At 41.6% G+C, this 20,453-nt stretch overlaps 1 protein-coding gene across 3 annotated transcripts in view; it reads right to left on the bottom strand.

Moving 5' to 3' along the window:
• Positions 1–740: 740 nt before the first annotated feature.
• The window catches only part of TEX55 (testis expressed 55), a 41,724-nt gene continuing 22,011 nt past the window's right edge, over positions 741–20,453 (bottom strand). For all 3 annotated transcript variants that reach the window (XM_063442044.1, XM_063442060.1, XM_063442051.1), the window contains exons 4-6: positions 18,795–18,932; positions 12,843–12,905; positions 741–2,345 (exon numbers count right to left, since the gene is read on the bottom strand). In XM_063442044.1, the coding sequence (XP_063298114.1) occupies positions 2,310–2,345; positions 12,843–12,905; positions 18,795–18,932 (237 nt within the window). In that variant the 3' untranslated portion in view covers positions 741–2,309. The remainder of the gene's footprint in view (positions 2,346–12,842; positions 12,906–18,794; positions 18,933–20,453) is intronic.

Here is a 20,453-nt window from a genome sequence, read left to right as displayed (position 1 = left end):
GTGTCCAGCGGTTCTATCCCCCGTGTCCAGCGGTTCTATCCCCCGTGTCCAGCGGTTCTATCCCCCGTGTCCAGCTGTTCTATCCCCCCGTGTCCAGCTGTTCTATCCCCCCGTGTCCAGCTGTTCTATCCCCCCGTGTCCAGCTGTTCTATCCCCCCGTGTCCAGCTGTTCTATCCCCCCGTGTCCAGCTGTTCTATCCCCCCGTGTCCAGCTGTTCTATCCCCCCGTGTCCAGCTGTTCTATCCCCCCGTGTCCAGCTGTTCTATCCCCCTGTGTCCAGCTGTTCTATCCCCCTGTGTCCAGCTGTTCTATCCCCCTGTGTCCAGCTGTTCTATCCCCCCTGTGTCCAGCTGTTCTATCCCCCCTGTGTCCAGCTGTTCTATCCCCCCTGTGTCCAGCTGTTCTATCCCCCCTGTGTCCAGCTGTTCTATCCCCCCTGTGTCCAGCTGTTCTATCCCCCCTGTGTCCAGCTGTTCTATCCCCCCTGTGTTCAGCTGTACTATCCCCCTGTGTTCAGCTGTACTATCCCCCTGTGTTCAGCTGTTCTATCCTCCTGTGTCCAGCTGTTCTATCCCCCCTGTGTCCAGCTGTTCTATCCCCCTGTGTTCAGCTGTTCTATCCCCCCGTGTCCAGCTGTTTTGTCCTAAACTTTGAAATTAATTTACAATTCTCGGCAATTCACAATTAAGTATACAGATAGAAACTAATAAAGAAAAACAAAAAACACATACACTTTTTTTTAATGAAGAAATGTATTTAATTAATTAAGTCGTAGACGTGGCAGATCTGACTCATGATCTAATTATATTCGGACCTGCTAGATTGCATTTAACTTGGAGGCACTGTGCAAATGTGGGATGGAGTGACAACAGAGCTGTGCCTTCTTTGCAGATCATCAAGTGAGTCCTAAATGTAGCTATTTGTTTGCCAACTTAACTGTTTAGAGAATAAACCCCACATAATAGATTCATATATTGTACACAATGTAAACGTGGTCACTGCTATTATCATGACGAGTGCACCTTAAGAATAAACATAGTTCTATCGCTTCTATGGCAAACGGCAGCAGAACTTAACTACACTGCTAATAAGATGCATAATTATACCACCATAATCACTCTTCTTGACATGTCCTACTGCATATATTTATGTGGTAATAAACTGCCAATCATAAAATTGCAAAATCAGATGCCTTGTTTGCATAGTAAGGTAACATAAGACAATTAGAGCAACACATGATTACATGATTAAACACTCTGTCGGAAGGACCATCAGCAGGAGATGTGTTTTCAGATGCGAAGAGCAGCACAGAATCAGTAGGTTAAAATGCATTATACATGATTATATAAATAAAACGAGATGCCTGTATGAGAGAGCGCAGCGGGTACTCTGTGCCACTCAATCCTCTGAAAGTCATCCTCGAGTGAACTGTACAAAAGCCGGAATTCAGGATAATGATCAGGACTCCTCGGGGGCTACACAATGGGTTTTAAAGTCCCCTTTTTCATTTTAGTTTTACATACGTTTGTACTTTTTAGTAGCTCAAGGTATAAATATCATTTTCTTGCTCTAGACAGGCAATGTTCACTTGCTAGCGTGTCAAAGGCCCAAAAAAATAGGAATCGGTTCTAAATCACCAAGGTTAATGGCTGTTTCTCTACCTGAGGCAAGTCAGGAGCAATGAGAAGTTCTTGAACTGTGCGTGCCTATTTTGGAGCTTAACTAAAACTAAGGAGAATCACCATTTTCAACATGGCTTATGAAATCCGTATGGTAGCAATGCTAATGATAATAATTGTACCTGTTAAAGTTCTAGCAGTGCTCATGGTATAAACGGTGTTAATAGTCATTGTGGAGGCAATAGATGGAGATGGTATGTACTGGTTCAAACGAGAAGAATGGCCAAGGCCCATGGGACCATACATTAATTGTAACAGGTTAATTACAAAATAAAAGGTAGAAGAAACATTAGCGATGGGAATTGTTGAAATTGCTATGGTATCAGTAGAAAAAATGAGGAAAAATGTAATACAATTTGATGGAGAAAGACTAAGAGAGAGCAGGAACGAGAGAAAGAGAGATGCTCAATCTATGTTATTCACTCGCTGTCCTTCTCTAATCCAGTAGGAGGCGCTACGTTTGTGATATGCATTTACAACTTCACCATTGTGATAACGCCAACCGTTTATTAGTGGAAGAAGTGATCCAGTTTTACTGGCACAGTCCGCAATCTATTCACAGTCATTGTCCATAGACTAGCAGCTAGGTTAATCTCATGTAAACGGCTTGTCCGGTGATGACATCGTTATTACTGGTCCTTCTTGCTGCCGATCATAGACTGCACCTTTCAGGAGGGAGCAGAAAAGTGTCAGAATATTATTAAAGGAGCACTATAGTCACCTAAACAACTTAAGCTTAATGGAGCAGTTTTAGTGTATAGATCATGACTCTGAAGTTTCACTGCTCAATTCACTGCCATTTAGGAGTTAAATCACTTTGTTTCTGTTTATGCAGCCCTTGCCACACCTCCCCTGGCTATGACTAACACAGCCTGCATGAAAAAAAACCTGGTCTTACTTTCAATCAGATGTAATTTACCTTAAACAATTTAATCTCCTGCTCTGGATTAAGTCAAAGCCTATAGTGAACAAACACATGCAACATGTATTATAGTGTTACCCTATGCAGAGGCGTACATACCGCAGGTCGCAGCTGCGACCGGGCCCGCCACTCCACAGGGCCCGGCCGCCCTGCGGACCCCTGTGACCGGGTATCCGCCGACATAATCTTCTGCAACCCCGGCCCGTGCGGCAAACCGCCAGGGCCGCCATCCAAGGAGTCCATCGGGTGGCCCATGCTGTCAGGGCCACCCGATGGATATGGATTGTCAGGGGGCCCAGTAAGCGCTGGGCGTTTTAACAGCGCGACCGGGTCCCCTCTAATGACATCACAAGCTGGGAGGAAGTGACCGCACATCACTCCTCCCAGCTAACACTGCGAGCCGCGCAGGAGGAAGAACAGGGAGTCAGAGTGGGAACTCTGACTCCCATCCACCTGAGCCACCACTGGACCCCAGGGAAAGTCACCCTCCTGCACAAAAAGGTAGGAAACAGGAGGGTGACTTAAACATTTTGTGTGTGTGTGTTTGTATGTATGTATGTGTGTCTGTATGTTTGAATGTGTGTGCCTGTCTGTATGTATGTGTGTCTGTGTGCCTGTCTGTATGTATGTGTGCCTGTCTGTGTGTGCCTGTGTCTGTATGTGTGTGCCTGTCTGTATGTGTGTCTGTGTTTGTGTGTCTGCCTGTTTGTATGTATGTGTGTGCCTGTCTGTGTATGTATGTGTGTCTGTCTGCGTGTGTGTCTGCCTGTATGTGTGTGCGCCTGTGTGTTTGTCTGTCTGTGTGTGTGTGTCTGTATGTGTGCATGTCTGTATGTGTGCCTGTCTGTTTGTATGTATGTGTCTGTGTGCCTGTGTGTGTCTGTATGTATATATGTTTGTATGTATATGTCTGTGTGTATGTGTCTGTGTGTGTGTGTAGGGGAGGGCACGGGTCATTTTCGCACCGGGGCCCCATGGTTTGTGAGCACGCTACTCACCCTATGTATTGCCATGCTCAGTGGCGTACATACCAGGGTCGCAGGGGTCGCGGCTGCCCTGCGACCCAGGTATGTACCCACAGGGCCAGCCTCTTCTGCTGGGGGGCCCAGGAGCCGGCCACCTCCGGGCCCCCGAGGCTGGCCCTGCTGTCACCCGGCTGGCTGGCGCGCGCGCGAGGGAGCACTGTCCCCTGGGTGCTCCCTCTTCAGCTCCCTCGCGCACCGCACTGAAACCGGAGCCGGAAGATGACGTCATCTTCTGGCTCCGGCATCAGTACGCGGTGCGCGAGGGGGCTGAAGAGGGAGCACCCAGGGGACAGTGCTCCCTCGCGCGCCCGCCAGCCAGCCAGCCGGGTGACAGCAGGGCCAGCAACACCACTGGACCCCAGGGAATCCCCCCCAGATCTCCCACAGGTAAGGAGGCTGGGAGGATTAAATAAAAAAAAAAAAACGTTTGTGTGTGTTAGTGTTAGTGAGTGTGTTAGTGTTAGTGTTAGTGAGTGTGTTAGTGTTAGTGAGTGTGTGTGTTAGTGAGTGTGTGTTAGTGAGTGTGTTAGTGTTAGTGAGTGTGTGTGTTAGTGAGTGTGTGTTAGTGAGTGTGTGTTAGTGAGTGTGTGTGTTAGTGAGTGTGTGTGTTAGTGAGTGTGTGTGTTAGTGAGTGTGTTAGTGTTAGTGAGTGTGTTAGTGTTAGTGAGTGTGTGTTAGTGAGTGTGTGTGTTAGTGAGTGTGTGTGTTAGTGAGTGTGTGTGTTAGTGTTAGTGAGTGTGTTAGTGTGTTAGTGAGTGTGTGAGTGTGTTAGTGAGTGTGTTAGTGTTAGTGAGTGTGTTAGTGTTAGTGAGTGTGTTAGTGTTAGTGAGTGTGTTAGTGTTAGTGAGTGTGTGTTAGTGTTAGTGAGTGTGTGTGTTAGTGTTAGAGTGTGTTAGTGTTAGTGAGTGTGTGTGTTAGAGTGTGTATGTTAGTGTTAGAGAGTGTGTGTGTTAGCGAGTGTGTGTGTGTTAGTGTTAGTGAGTGTGTGTGTTAGTGAGTGTGTGTGTTAGTGAGTGTGTGTGTTAGTGAGTGTGTGTGTTAGTGTTAGTGAGTGTGTGTGTTAGTGAGTGTGTGTGTTAGTGAGTGTGTGTGTTAGTGAGTGTGTGTGTTAGTGAGTGTGTGTGTTAGTGAGTGTGTTAGTGTTAGTGAGTGTGTGTTAGTGTTAGAGTGTGTGTGTGTTAGTGAGTGTGTTAGTGTTAGTGAGTGTGTTAGTGTTAGTGAGTGTGTTAGTGTTAGTGAGTGTGTGTGTTAGTGAGTGTGTGTGTTAGTGAGTGTGTGTGTTAGTGTTAGAGTGTGTGTGTTAGTGTTAGTGAGTGTGTGTGTTAGTGACTGTGTGTGTTAGTGAGTGTGTTAGTGACTGTGTTAGTGAGTGTGTGTGTGTTAGTGAGTGTGTGTTAGTGAGTGTGTGTGTTAGTGAGTGTGTGTGTTAGTGAGTGTGTGTGTTAGTGAGTGTGTGTGTTAGTGAGTGTGTGTGTTAGTGAGTGTGTGTGTTAGTGAGTGTGTGTGTGTGTTAGTGAGTGTGTGTGTTAGTGAGTGTGTGTGTTAGTGAGTGTGTTAGTGTTAGTGAGTGTGTGTGTTAGTGAGTGTGTGTGTTAGTGTTAGAGTGTGTGTTAGTGTTAGAGTGTGTGTTAGTGAGTGTGTTAGTGTTAGTGAGTGTGTGTGTTAGTGTTAGAGTGTGTGTTAGTGTTAGTGAGTGTTAGTGTTAGTGAGTGTGTTAGTGTTAGTGAGTGTGTGAGTGTTAGTGAGTGTGTGTGTTAGTGAGTGTGTGTGTTAGTGAGTGTGTGTGTTAGTGAGTGTGTGTGTTAGTGAGTGTGTGTGTGTTAGTGTTAGTGTGTGTGTGTTAGTGTTAGTGTGTGTGTTAGTGTTAGTGTGTGTGTTAGTGAGTGTGTTAGTGTTAGTGTTAGTGAGTGAGTGTGTGTGTTAGTGTGTGTGTGTGTCTGTTACTGAGTATGTTTGTGTGCGTCTGTCACTGAGTGTGTGTCTGTCAGTAAATGTGTGCGTCTGTTCATGAGAGTGTGTGTGTGTGTGTTTTAAGCACTTACCTTTCTCCAGCGCCGGACTCCCTTAACGCTGGGGATCTCTCCGTCCCCATCCGCCTCTCAGCTCCGAATGCACATGCGTGGCAAGAGCCACGCGCGCATTCAAACCGCCCATAGGAAAGCATTACTCAATGCTTTCCTATGGACGTTCAGCGTCTTCTCACTGTGATTTTCACAGTGAGAATCGCAGAAAATCCTCTAGCGGCTGTCAATGAGCCACTAGAGGCTGGATTAACCCTCAGTGAAACATAGCAGTTTCTCTGAAACTGCTATGTTTTCAGCTGCAGGGTTAAAACTAGAGAGACCTGGCACCCAGACCACTTCATTGAGCTGATGTGATCTGGGTGTCTGTAGTGGTCCTTTAAGTGTATGTGTTTCTGCATGCACTGGCATACATACCGCAGTCGCACGGGTCGCAGCCCTGCGACCAGGTGCCCGCCGCCATGTGTTGCGGCCCCAGCCTGCGCAGAGTAAGCGCTCGCGCAGGGGGAGGGGGGGGCCCCGGATCAGTTTTCGCACCGGGGCCCCATGGGTTGTGTGTACGCCACTGGCCATGCTAGATAAGGAGTTATATATTGTTTATGACATATAAAAAGAAAACACTAAACACCCATTAAAAAGAAGCAAAGAATCCTCATTGTGCACTAAATGAGAAAGAGGGAGTTTATTAAAACTGCTGTTGTCCTAAAATTGACACTTTAAAGGGACACTCCAGGCACTCAGACCACATCTGCCCATTGGAGTGGTCTGGGTGCCAATTCCCACTACCCTTAACCCTGCAAGTGGAATTATTGCAGTTTTCTACCAGACAGCCACTAGAGGGACTTCTGTGTTCAAAGAACACGAAAAAGGTGTTTTCAGCAACGCTGGACGTTCTCACGCTATGTGAGGACCTCCATTGTCGCCGAAATCCCCATAGGAAAGCATTGTATAATGCTTTCCTATGGGGAGGTCTAATGCGCTTGCGCGGCCATTGCCACGCATACGCATTAGGTCTCCCCGGCCGGCTGACGTAGGCGGAGAGTAGGCGGAGCCTGACCCAGCACCGTGGGACATTGGCGCTGGACTCCGGTAAGTCAATGAAGGGGTGGGAATGTTTTCCTGGCAATGGAGAATCACTTTAAGCACCATCACCACTTCAGAAAAGGCAGTGTTTACACTGATTCCTAAGGCTACCTCTAGTGGCCACCTCTGACGTTTCCGGTGATTGCCAGTCCCCCAGCAGACCAACAAGACCAGTGCATTGGTGGACTACGGTTAAGTAATACTATTTATTGTTTCATTTCTAGTGGTGGTGGGGGGAGGGGGAGCATAAATCTAAATAGCATAACAGTCTAAGATTAGGAATAAGTGCTTGTATTCCTAATGTTAGAATGTTCCTTAAAAGGATCACTATGAGAACCTTAGTCTGGCTGCAGAGCCCCTAGCATTGTGTTCCTGCAATATAAAACATCTTCATTACGGAGATATGGCAATGTTAACATTGCAGGACTAAACGCATCTCATGTGGCTGTTACACTGACAGCCACTAGATGGTGCTACTGCAGTGACAACCAAGTCGGACTCAGTTCCTGACATTCAATGCCATCATGCATGGCATGAGGACGTTGAACGGTCATTTAATGCTTGTCATAGAGAAGTATTGCAATAAAGACGCAATGCTTTACAATGACAAACATTTTATTGGACAATGTGGGTATTAAGCTTTATTACCTCACCAGAAGAAGATCAGGCTGCAGAAAAGAGGCTGTCTCTTTGTTGGATTACAGGTAAGTAATCGGTTTATTTAAAGGGACATTCTAGGAACCAAAACTATTTTAGCTTAATGAAACAGTTTTGGTGTATAGATAATGTTCCTGCAGTCTCACTGCTCAATTCTCTGCAATGTAGGAGTTAAATCACTTTGTTTATGCAGCCCTAGTTAGAGCTCCCTGCATGTGACTTACACAGCCTTCCTAAACATTTCCTGTAAAGAGAGATCTAACGTTTAAACTTTATAGCACAGTCTGTTTAATTTAGATTTTTTGCCTCCTGCTCTGTTAATACCCTTATTGACCATGCAGGCGGCTCCTGATTATAAATAAAGTTAAATTTAGAGAGCAGGAGATGTAAACTTCTAAAACAAGCTAACATCTGATTGAAAATGAAACCATTTTTTCATTAAGGCTGTGTGAGTCACAACCATAGGAGGTGTGACTAGGGCTGCATAAACAGAAACAAAAGTGATTTCCTAAATGGAAGAGAATTGAGCAGTTAGACTGCAGGGGCATCATCTTCATTAAGCTAAAGTTGTTTTGGTGCCTAAAGTGTCTATTTAAAGGTACACTACAATGTTAGAAATACAAATCTGTATTAATAACACTAAAGTGTTGCTGTGCATCCGTGGCCCTTCCTGGTCTTACCCACAGCCATAAAGGGTTTAAAAACCATTTTATTCACTTACCTGATTCCAGCGCCGAGGTCCCTCAGTGCTGGATCAGGCTCCACCTCCGACAGCACGATCCGGGAACAAGTGCATTAGGTCTACTCCATAGGAAAGCATTGACTACTGGATTTTTTAAGATCCTGGACCTCCTCACGCAAATCATTTAAGTTTGTGATACTGCGGGAATCGTCTCCAGTAGCTATCTGGTAGACAATCACTAGAGGCTGTCTTAACCCTGCAATGTAAACATTGCCATTTATCTAAAACTGCAATGGTTTACATTGCAGGGTTAAGGGGACAGGGACACTGCACCCATTGAGATAAAGTGGCCTGAGTGCCTACAGTGTCCCTTTAATAGATTTTATTTGTTACAAATGGGGGCCCTGGAATCTAAATGACGCCTCTAAATGTTTGAGGCAAAATAATGCTTTGGGGAACTACGTAATGTACAAAGAAATCAAGGAACAACGCTGAGTTATTGAGTGATGGACCTCAAATTTCTTTATGCCTTGTGCTAGAGGGTACATCATCTCTAAGCATGGATATTGCATAAGGTAAAAAGTCTACAATAATATATTCATTGGTTTGACAACCACTTGAAAATCACTCCAATAATTTAATTTAACACCAATCCAGAGAGAGATGTTCTATGATTTTCTCTCAGCAATTTTCCTTATTATGGATATGAAATATATCTATACACCAAACATCTAATAAACATATCCTCTAATCCTCACACCAATGACCCTCTAGGGCACATAGTCCTTGTCTCGGAATAGGATATGGGTAACCAAATACGCCAATATAACAGCAACATTTCAACTTATGACTTCCTTTTCCTAAATGAATATTACTCATTAAAGCAGCATAGTATTATAATGCAGCCAATAAACAGTGTATGTATATATATATGGTCATGACATCATATAGTTATAGCAAAGAAGCAGGGACAAGAGAAATAAATGAATAAATATGGCTGTTTCCTTATAAAAAATCTCCTCCGAGTGTAAATGATGTAATCAAAACATTCTCGGATCTTTTTATTGTTAAGCACGTGGACTATATGATATAAAATTCGATATTGCTGAGAAGGGCCGGCACGGTACAAATAGTTACGAACGCAAGACGCTCTTCGCTTTAACACAAATCCTCCCCTTGGCGGATGTTGCAGCGATTCTTCAGTTAATCTTTAGACTTTGTGTATTAGAAAGGCTTTTTTGTCAGCTTTAATGAGACCTGTGCTGCCGCTTCTCGAATCTTATTACCTGGGAGCGCTCATGCAAACATCAATACTAGCAGTGGGAATATAAATAAATAAATAAAACGGCCATAATAAGCATTTTATTGGTTTTACTGCAAAACAACCACAATATTTTGCCAGGAGGACATTACACGTAATCTGCAGGAAACACAACTAGATGAAAACTACTGTTGGTAATACATATTACATATTACAAGAGAAAAAACAGCTACTTAGTGAGCTCGCAAAAGAACAATATGGCTGCCTGCCATTTCCTAACAGTGGCAAACCTCCAAGTATTAGTCGAACGGAGAGGAAATTTCTTTAATGTGGATGATGACCAGGATTTTAACTGAATATCATCATTTAGAATACAATAGCACGTCACAAATGTCATGGCTCACTTTCTAAGACATAATAACAGCTAAACGTTGCATTAACGAGTTCTGACTCTGAGTATCAGATATTTCTTTAAGCGAGAGGATGGAGAGGTGAGAGCGAGGACCACATGTGGGGATCAGAGACTTTAGTTATAATATGTATAGGGGAACAGAAGTTAAAAAGGCAATCTAAGCACATAACTACTACCAGTTATGGTACAAAGAAGATTGTATCCTTGTATCAGGAAATATCAAAGTAATATCTTAAATGAGATGCTTTTGGGAAATTCCCATGAAGTTGCTCCCCACGGCCCATAAACACATTCCTAATGCAAACCTATGAAAGAGATGATCCTGGCTGAACCCAAAGAGCAATGGGCACACACTACCACACTGGGGGACTAGCACTGGGGGGTTAATGTTAATGTATGGCAATCATTGTGCCAATCAGCATATCCTCATAGAGATGCATTGACTCACCCTAACTAACTTAGAACGTCTCTCCACTCGGAACCCACCTCCCCATCCTTTCTCATCCCTCCTCCCTCCACCCCCATCCCACCCCCCGCATACCGGACTTTAGATTTGTTATACCCCGAAGTCTCTGTTCTTACAAATACGGTTAACGACCATTACCATGGGATTTATAGTACTGAACTCACTCAGCGAAGACTGTTTATTTGTCATATCATCCACTCTCACCGTTTCATCTTCCATGCAACTACCTGACAGGATGTCTGACTACTCTGTATGTTGTGTCTTTCCCACTATTGTTTATCCCATGTATAATTATGCAATATACATTTTCTGTAACACTGTATTCTCGAAATAAAAAATTTAAAACCAAAAAAAAAAAAAATAAAGATGCATTGACTCAATGTTCAGCTAACTGAGCAAAATGTACAGGTGATACTTGAAAAATTAGAATATTGTGCAAAAGTTCATTTATTTCAGTAATGCAACGTAAAAGGGGAAACTAATATATGAGATAGACGCATTAGATGCAAAGCAAGATAGTTCAAGCCGTGATTTGTCATAAGTGTGATGAGTATGGCTTACAGCTCATGAAAACCCCAAATCCACAATCTCAGTAACTTAGAATATTGTGAAAAGGTGCAATATTCCAGGCTCACAGTGTCCCACTCTAATCAGCTAAGTAAGCCATAACACCTGCAAAGGGTTTCTGAGCCTTTAAATGGTCTCTCAGTCTGGTTCAGTAGGAATCACAATCATGGGGAAGACTGCTGACCTGACAGTTGTGTAGAAAGCCATCATTGACACCCTCCATAAGGAGGGAAAGCCCCAAAAGGTAATTGCGAAGGAAGTTGGATGTTCCCAAAGTGCTGTATCAAAGCACATTAATAGAAAGTTATGTGGAAGAAAAAGGTGCACAAGCCACAGGGATGACGGCAGCCTGGAGAGGATTGTCAGGAAAAGGCCATTCAAATATGTTGGTGACTTTCACAAGTAGTGGACTGAGGCTGGAGTCAGTGCATCAAGAGCCACCACACACAGACGGATCCTGGACATGATGTCGTATTCCTCTTGTCAAGCCGCTCCTGAACAACAAACAACGTCAGAAGCGTCTTACCTGGGCTAAAGAAAAACAGACCTGGTCTGTTGCTCAGTGGTCCAAAGTCCTCTTTTCTGATAAGAGCAACTTTTGCAAACCAAGGACCCAGAGTCTAGAGGAAGAATGGAGAGGCACACTCTGTATTGATTTGGGGAGCCATGTCATCTGCTGGTGTTGGTCCACTGTGCTTCATTAAGTCCAGGGTCAACGCAGCCGTCTACCAGGAGATTTTGGAGCACTTCATGCTTCCTTCCGCAGACTAGCTTAATGGGGATGCTGACTTCATTTCCAGCAGGACTTGGCACCTGCCCACACTGCCAAAAGCACCAAAGTCTGGTTCAATGACTGTGGGATTACTGTGCTTGATTGGCCAGCAAACTCACCTGACCTGAACCCCATAGAGAATCTATGGGGCATTGCAAAGAGAAAGATGAGAGACATGAGACCGAACAATGCAGAAGAGCTAAAGGCCGCTATTGAAGCATCCTGGTCTTCCATAACACCTCAGCAGTGCCACCGGCTGATAGCTTCCATGCCACGCCGCATTGAGGCAGTAATTGCTACAAAAGGGCCCAAACCAAGTACTGAGTCCATATGCATGCTTATACTTTTCAGAGGTCCCATATTGTTCTATGTACACTCCTTGTTTTATTGATTGCATGTAATATTCTAATTTACTGAGATTGTGGATTTGGGGTTTTCATGAGCTGTAAGCCATAATCATTGCTCTTATGACAAATCATGGCTTGAACTATCTTGCTTTGCATGTAATTCGTCTATCTCATATATTAGTTTCCTCTTTACGTTGCATTACTGAAATAAATGAACTTTTGCACGATATTCTAATTTTTCGAGTATCACCTGTATGTCCTCTGGTTTTGTTTCTCCATTCTACTGTACTCCAAGTATTTCTGTGTATCTTCCTCTACTGCCAAGTAAAATAGGCATCCTTGTATTAGAATGGAATACCATCTAAGGTTCCTTCCTGGATATTAAGTGGTCCAGAACATACAGATCCTTTGATTCCCTCACTTCCTTCTCTGTAATTGTCCCTCATCCCTACACACTGTCAGATCAGCTACTGTTTCTGTATGTCATACATGCATTGTTAGAATTAAATGCTTGTCTGCTTAACCTATTCTACAGCGCTGATGATGGCGCTATATAAATAATTGTAATTTTATGAAAATATCTATGGTGCTTGTGGTGATCTAAAAAACAAATCACTAAATTAAAGCTGAAATATTTCATTTATAAAAAAAAAAAAAAAAATCCAATTTGGTTATAGTCACAGCTTGGCTAGTTTAGCCTTAATATTGCTACTTGCTTGCAATTCACTACAATACACTGCTTAGTGAATAAACACTCTAATAACTCCATACTTACAAAAGCAAACAACCCACTTTAATAACTGGCTATTAGAAGAGTTACGCCAAACATTACCACCAGGACAATCTACCCCATAATGGGTCACCCTACAAGACGGCTTGCTCATAGAAAAGATAAACTGTGTGTCATTAGTGACGGCAATTTCACAGCCCCGTGTCATGAACATTACCTTTTCCAACATAAATTCCAAAGGATCTTCTGGTTTCTCGAAGACCAAATCTTCAGTTATCTCCTGAAAAACATATGCCAAGAAAATAATTTGATAAACGCAAAGTATTGCAATTTGTCCAATTATTAATCAAAACATTGACGCAAAGCATCAAAAGCCATAAGAAATACCAGCAATGTCATTTATTTGATAATAACAGTGACTACAAGTAGATTTGCTTTATAAAGCACTAGTAAAATATATTTTTATGGCATTGGGGTTTAGATGGACCCCTGGCACCTGCTGAACAGTTAAATCCTTAGCAATATTCTGTATAAATAATAGTTATCCCTGTAATGTTGCAGAGCTACCACTAAGGGGCAGCATTGCACCATAAACAAATGGTAAAATTGACAAAATAAATGTTTAATTCAACATAGCGCAATCACTGTAATGTCTATCGTGAATGCATAAGAGATTTAGTCACTAAACTTGGAATTGTAGACAAAGAACAATCTCGATTGGATTATTTGTGTTATTGCACTGTGAGTGAATGCTGGAAATTGTAAAAAATCTCTGCTTGTAGGCAGTATCTCTGTGATCCCTAGTCTGTGATATTCAATGAGCAAAGTTGGTCATTGTGACTCTTCAAGGAGTCCATCAGCCCTGAGGACGGCATTTATCACATCCCTGAAAGAAGAGTCAGTCACCCCCTACCTCCCAAGTGTCCTATATGAGGGACAGCCCCTATTTATGTCCCAAATCCATCTTTTCTTGAAGCTCCATATTGTTTGTTATGTCTGAGTGTATAACAAAGCCCCACAGCAATAATACTCCCAGTAATGTGTCTGAATGTATAACGGAGCTCCACAGCAATAATACTCCCAATAATGTGTCTGAGTGTATAACAGAGCTCCACAGCAATAATACTCCCAGTAATGTGTCTGAGTGTATAACGGAGCTCCACAGCAATAATATTCCCAGTAACGTGTCTGAGTGTATAACAGAGCTTCACAGCAATAATACTCCCAGCAATGTATCTGAGTGTATAACAGAGCTTCACAGCAATAATACTCCCAGCAATGTATTTGGGTGTATAACAGAGCTCCACAGCAATAATACTCCCAGCAATGTATCTGAGTGTATAACAGAGCTCCACAGCAATAATACTCCCAGTAATGTGTCCGAATGTATAACATAGCTCCACAGCAATATTACTCCCAGTAATGTGTCTGAGTGTATAACAGAGCTCCACAGCAATAATACTCCCAGCAATGTATCTGAGTGTATAACGGAGCTCCACAGCAATAATATTCCCAGTAACGTGTCTGAGTGTATAACAGAGCTTCACAGCAATAATACTCCCAGCAATGTATTTGAGTGTATAACAGAGCTTCACAGCAATAATATTCCCAGCAATGTATCTGAGTGTATAACAGAGCCCCACAGCAATAATACTCCCAGTAACGTGTCTGAGTGTATAACAGAGCTCCACAGCAATAATACTTCTTAGTATTGTTTCTGAGTGTGTAACAGAGCTCCACAGCAATAATACTCCCAGTAATGTGTCTTCGTGTATAACAGAGCTCCACACCAATAATACTCCCAGTATTATTGTCTTTAAACTACAATAACTGTGTTTTAAAAATCAGTCTGTGGAAAGTGTTCTTGTTATAAATAACATTTTAGTTGTGTTAATTCTAAGTAAGTCACCTAAAATTTTTCAGAACATCCCTCCCCCCCCCCACTCACACTAATAACAGCCACACCCCTGGCCACACCCCCGGCCACACCCCCACTCACACTACTAGCAGCCCCGTCCCTGGCCACACCCCCACTCACAGTAATAAGAGCTCTGTCCCTGGCCACACCCCCACTCACACCAATAACAGCTCAGACCCTGGTAAATTATCAGTTTAATGTTGTTTGTCGCTAAAGGTTTACTTTTCAGCATATTGTCTGTTTTTTGTCTTTATACAGTATATTGATATTCTTATCTTATAGCATATTGACTGTTTGGTGTCTCTATACAATATATGGATATTATTAGCTTACAGTATATTGACTGTTTGTTGTCTTTATACAGTATATTGATATTATTATTGTGACCGACCTCTCTGTCCCCGGATTTTATATTTCTAATTATAAGTTTGTTGGTTTGTTCGGTAGTTTTAACTTCTATGTACATTCTGATCTTGTTTGAAAAACCGAACTAATTACCGAACGACCGACCACCCAGTAGTGGAGTGTGTTGCCTATTGACCCTTTTAACCTTTCTAACACTTTGGGAAACTGCAAACACCTCAACATTCTGAGCGGCCGGCTGGGTGGTCGACGTTTGTATGCATGAACACGCGGCCGCAGCAATCTTAAACTGTCGAGTGTATGGAACTGTTTTCGGGCACTCGACTGCACGAATACCGCTGGGACTTCCAGTAATTCGTCTTTCCGTTATATGAAAGCAGCGGCGTTCAGTACATTGAAGCATACGAACAAGAGACACTGGGGAATCATAGACACGAACAGTTATTTCATTATTTTGATGTCTTTTCATATTCCCGAAATAGACCGGCCGACCCAGCTGAATTCATGGAACTATTCTGGGCAGTAGCATCGTGGGCAGCCGGGCAGAAATGTGACCTCCAGCTAACTTTTGAACCCCTGAACCGATCTGGGTGATTTTTAAGTATGTTGTTCCCCCAGATCAGAGCTATCAGGGAATGTATGTTTTATGGGGTTCTCTTACGTGTTTTTGTGGTATTTCCAAAAATGGGTAAAAACTTGTATTTTTTGTTTGGAGATAATTGAGTTAATACAGTAATTCAATTATCTCCCAAGCAGAAAGATTTTTATCTTATAGTATATTGACTGTTTGGTGTCTTTATGCAATATATTGATATTATTATCTTATAGTATATTGACTTTTTGGTGTCTTTATACAGTATATTGATATTATCTTATAGTATTTTGACGGTTTGGTGTCTTCATACTGTATATTGATTTTATTATCTTATAGTATATTGACTATTTGTTGTCTGTATACAGTATATTGAGCTTAATATCTTATAGCATATTGACCACAGCAAGGTCAGAAACAGTTATAAAGACAAGCTGACAGTTATAAAGACAAGATCAGTGGCAGAAACAGGTTCAGTAACAGGAGATGGTTCGAAAGGGCCCAGGACTGTGTCAGGAAGACGTTTCGTAGGGAAAGGCCTTGCTATTTAAAGGAGCAGCATGTGATATCACGCCCTTCTGTATGGTGCACTGTAGCCTTCGAATACACTATCGTTATTAAAATTCCAGCATGACATTGATGGATGGGATGGTATGAAGTGACAGAACTCGAGAATGTTAACTAATATTGTTTGAAATGAACCGATCTGGAGAGAACGCTAAAAAGAATTGCTGTATGCATCGACAGGGGAAAAGCACATCAAGTTATTCTGTTCTTTGCTGGAAATAAAAAATGGAGGAATTGTTCTAGACTGATTTATCCTCTTTGTTATGCAATAGACTGATAATGATTGGCTGACAACTGGTGGTCCGTTAATTACATGACTATTTTCTAAAGTGAGGACTGTCGGAAATTCAGAGTGAATTCAAACTTAAAGGAACTCTATAGCATTAGGAATACAGACATGCTGTGTCGCCTTCTTGCAGGCTGACTCCTCTTGGACTTCTCTGGGGACAAGAAACACATCCACGACAATTGTATTGAATCCAAAGCTTCTATATGGGAAGCATCAGAGGACGTTCAATGTCTTCATGGAATGCATGAGGAAGGTGACCGTCACAGAACGGAGTCTCATTCAGCTGTAGTAGTGGAAGCACTATCCAGTGGCTGTCAGGAATACAACCATTAGAGGTGTGTCTAGCCTTGCAATGCAGACATTGCCATATCTCCAAAACAGCAACGTTTTGACATTGCAGGACCAAACCGACAGAGCCACTGCATCCACACTCAATGAAGTGGTCCTGTTGAGTACAGTGGTCAATTAAGGTCAAAGTAGCCGAGCTGGAAAAGTTCTTCAAATCGGCTATGCTTCCAGTTCAGTTACTTTGGCCTTACATTTAAAATTCGGATTGAATTCCCAACAATTCGCCCTTTAATAAATGACCAAGTTAGACACAAGACTCTCTATAGTGTAGGCGGAAATTAGGTTCCATTGTGGAAGGGAACGAAGACAAAGAGATTATTACTAACTCTTTAGGAGAGAGGAATTCAGCAAGGAGATTAACAGGATCACTTGCTGGAAAGATTACAGCCTACTTGAATAATACACGTTCCCCCCGATTCCATTAACTCCATAATTCAATTTGTAGAGGTACGTGTCCACGGAACATCAGGTACAGGTAGTGGCTGTAGCAGGGAAGCTCATAAAAACCTTCAATACATCACAAAAATGTCCATAAACGCTTGAATGCTACAGTTGTTATAAACCTTTTTGTTTTTGTTTTTTTTACTGAACCGTTATGCAGAATATTAGCAATTTTCTTTTATTCCACAGTATATTAGCTGTTTTGTAATATATTACACATATATAGGGACACAGTCAAATCTTTAAGAGTTCTATGGCAATAGACCTCAGCACAGAATGCACCTGTCATGGTTGGATATATTTATTACCTGTTATGTATTAAATGTATAAATGTGTGTGTATATATAGTTTGTATGTTGTATTTTTGTAATATTGTATCCTATTGTAACACCAATGTTTTGTGGACCCGGGACATACTGGAAAACGAGAGAAATCTCACTGTATCATCCATCCTGGTAGAATATTTTATAAATAAATAAATAAATGTGAACATCCCGAGGTTATCATATAGTTTATGGGTTGTTGTTGTTTTATCATACTTGCTTGTTTTTAACATATAGTTGTTTCCTATATAGTTGGTTGTTGTTTTTATCCTTTTTTGTTTGTTTGTTTTCATATAAGACTTGTTGATCTCAGTTTTTAGCTCTCTTATAGTTATATTACATATTTCTTTATTGGACAGCTGGCATTCCAAATCTACTAATGGTTTAAATTGTGTAAATTACACGAAATTGACCTTCCCCAGGATAAATTAAAGGGCATTCGCCTAAATGCTAGTCTGACAAAAAACATTAAAATCTCTGTAACATTTATTGGGATCAGCATTGTCTGCTGTGGTTTCTGTAGTAATCTGTTCTGTTCTTTAATGCATCTATTTCAAAATGGAATATTGCACTTAAATAATGACATCAGGGCTCTACTACATTGATTTATGCTAATTAATAACCAGACTGTTACCGTGATGACAGCAAGGAAGATTACTAGTTGTTAAAAGATCTAAACGGGAAATGTCACTTCTATGATATTTAAACAATGAAAATCACTAAAAACCATGTATTTACCCTTTTTCATGAGAGCCTCAATTTTCTTTTACATTTATTTTAAATAATCAATTTCAGACAAGGCAAAGCCATGGTAAATATTACAAATGAAGAGGAGAAATAGAAACATTCTTCCCTGATTTCTATACCCGACTGTCAGGCGCAAAGGACAGAGATTATATAAATGACTGACAGGGAGTGCGAAGATGTTGGCGCCCTGTTTTTGGATAAATAAGTGTGAATTTCTACATTTAATTTTATTATTCACACCTTGAAAATACACATCAGATTAATATAGGGATAAGTAAACATAATATTTAACATAATATTTAAAAACATGGCATATGACAGTTCCCCTTTAATATAAATACATAGAAGCCCACTCAGAATGAGGAATTCTAGATTATTCGATGTAACCTCATTTTGTAGTTGATAAAACTAGCTGCATAGAATTACTGGAGTTTTCATATTCTGAAATCTATACCATGTTTTGGCTAAACTGATTTAAACTGATTTAACGGAGGAGAAAGACGTATTGTTACACGTTGGAACTGTCCTATAGGAACTGGTGGTTTGTGCTCATACCATGACATAGTGTATATTGTCCCCACCTGAAATAGCTGCAGGATGTTGTGCTTCTCCATGTACTTCAGAGAACGTTCAAAGGGGTCTTCGTACACCGGAATGGCGGGTTGTCTATCGCTGGTGGTCTGGAGAACCTCTGTTATAAGGACCTTGCTTACATCCACCTAGGATGTGCAGGGTGGGATACAAGAGGAGAAATTAGAAATACAAAACTCAACAGGAACCTGTTAGAAATTCTAAATAAGTATTTTCTAAATCCTTTTAACAACTTCCTTAGTCTAACCACCTTCTCAATGCCCCATTTCATACTTTTCTGGGATGGAAAGGGAGAATCTGGTAGGAGGAGATTTGTGCTCTCCAAAGGCCACAGACCTTTCCTGCTCTTTTATATTATAGACTGTGGGAACATCATATTCTAGTTCCATCTATCTGTAACATGGTGGCCTAAAGAGATGAGGAACATAAGCACAAATCTTTAGCTATGCAAAACAGGCTACAAAAGTAAAAACGAGGTTGCCGGTGCTCACAGGCCCCCATAAAACGCAGCGGCTTGGTCAATACTGCACTCCAGGAGACTTGTACATTTATGCCAGTGTTTACCTTATTATTTGCTTTTTAATATTGCTCGTACCTACCTATTTAGGTATGCCTATATGGATCACATAAATAAAATTATTTCCTTTTTTATTATTGCTCATACCTTCCCTTTTATTATATCTCGTACCTACCTATTTATTATTTTTCCGTATGGATCACATAATTAAAAATGGCCTCTCGAGCATTACTTTCCAAGGTATTAAAAAATGGCCCCAGCACATACTGGGAAATTATCAACAAGCTAAATCTACAGTGTCTCGATAAAGAGGTTGCCAGGCTCCCAATCAATTTATTTATTTTTTTAGATGATCATTTTATTCATTTAAGGAAAACAATTAGCCAAAACCTACTGGCTGAGTGAAAAAGTAATTTAGCTTTTTTTTACTGTAATAACTGCTTGTGTCACCTTTAGCTGCAACGATTGACACTAATTGCTTCCTGTAATTGGAGATCAGTCTTTCACATCACATCAAGGACCATCGAACCATCCTTCAAGCAAACCAGCTGGAATTCAGTGACCATGGAAAACCTGAGCACGGACAGCTGCTTTAAAGTCCTTCCATAGCATCTCAGTGGGGTTTAAGTCAAGATATTGACTAGGCCACATCCAAAACTTGATTTTTGGTTCTTCGCTACCATTCTAAGGTGGATTTACTTTTGTGTTTTGCATCAATGCGTTGCTACACAATCCAATTACACTTTAGTTTCAGATTATGTACTGACGGTGGACATTTGTCCTCAGCATTTTATGCTAGGGAACAGAATTCATGGTTCCTTCAATTATGCTCCTCCAACCCCAGAGGCAGGAAAGCATCCCTTTACCATCACACTATCAGCACCATCTTTGATACTTTTTGTTCTGTTTATATTGTGAAATGCTATCTTTACACCAAACATAAATGATGGTGGGTCTTCTGACAAGACCCGCTTTTGGCTCATTTCTCCACAAATTATTATCCCAACAGGCCTGGGAGTTATGTGCTTTTTTTGGAAATTCAAGACAAGCACTAATATTTTTCTTAATTATCAGTGGTTTGCACCAATTTACTCATGAATTGCATTATGTTCAGTCTAATTCTTATTGTTGA

This window comes from Pelobates fuscus, chromosome 1 (assembly GCF_036172605.1).
Source record: "Pelobates fuscus isolate aPelFus1 chromosome 1, aPelFus1.pri, whole genome shotgun sequence".
Taxonomy (NCBI): Eukaryota; Metazoa; Chordata; class Amphibia; order Anura; family Pelobatidae; genus Pelobates; species Pelobates fuscus.
The sequence above is the reverse complement of the archived record's forward strand: the minus strand, read 5'-3'. Positions and strand labels throughout refer to the sequence as shown.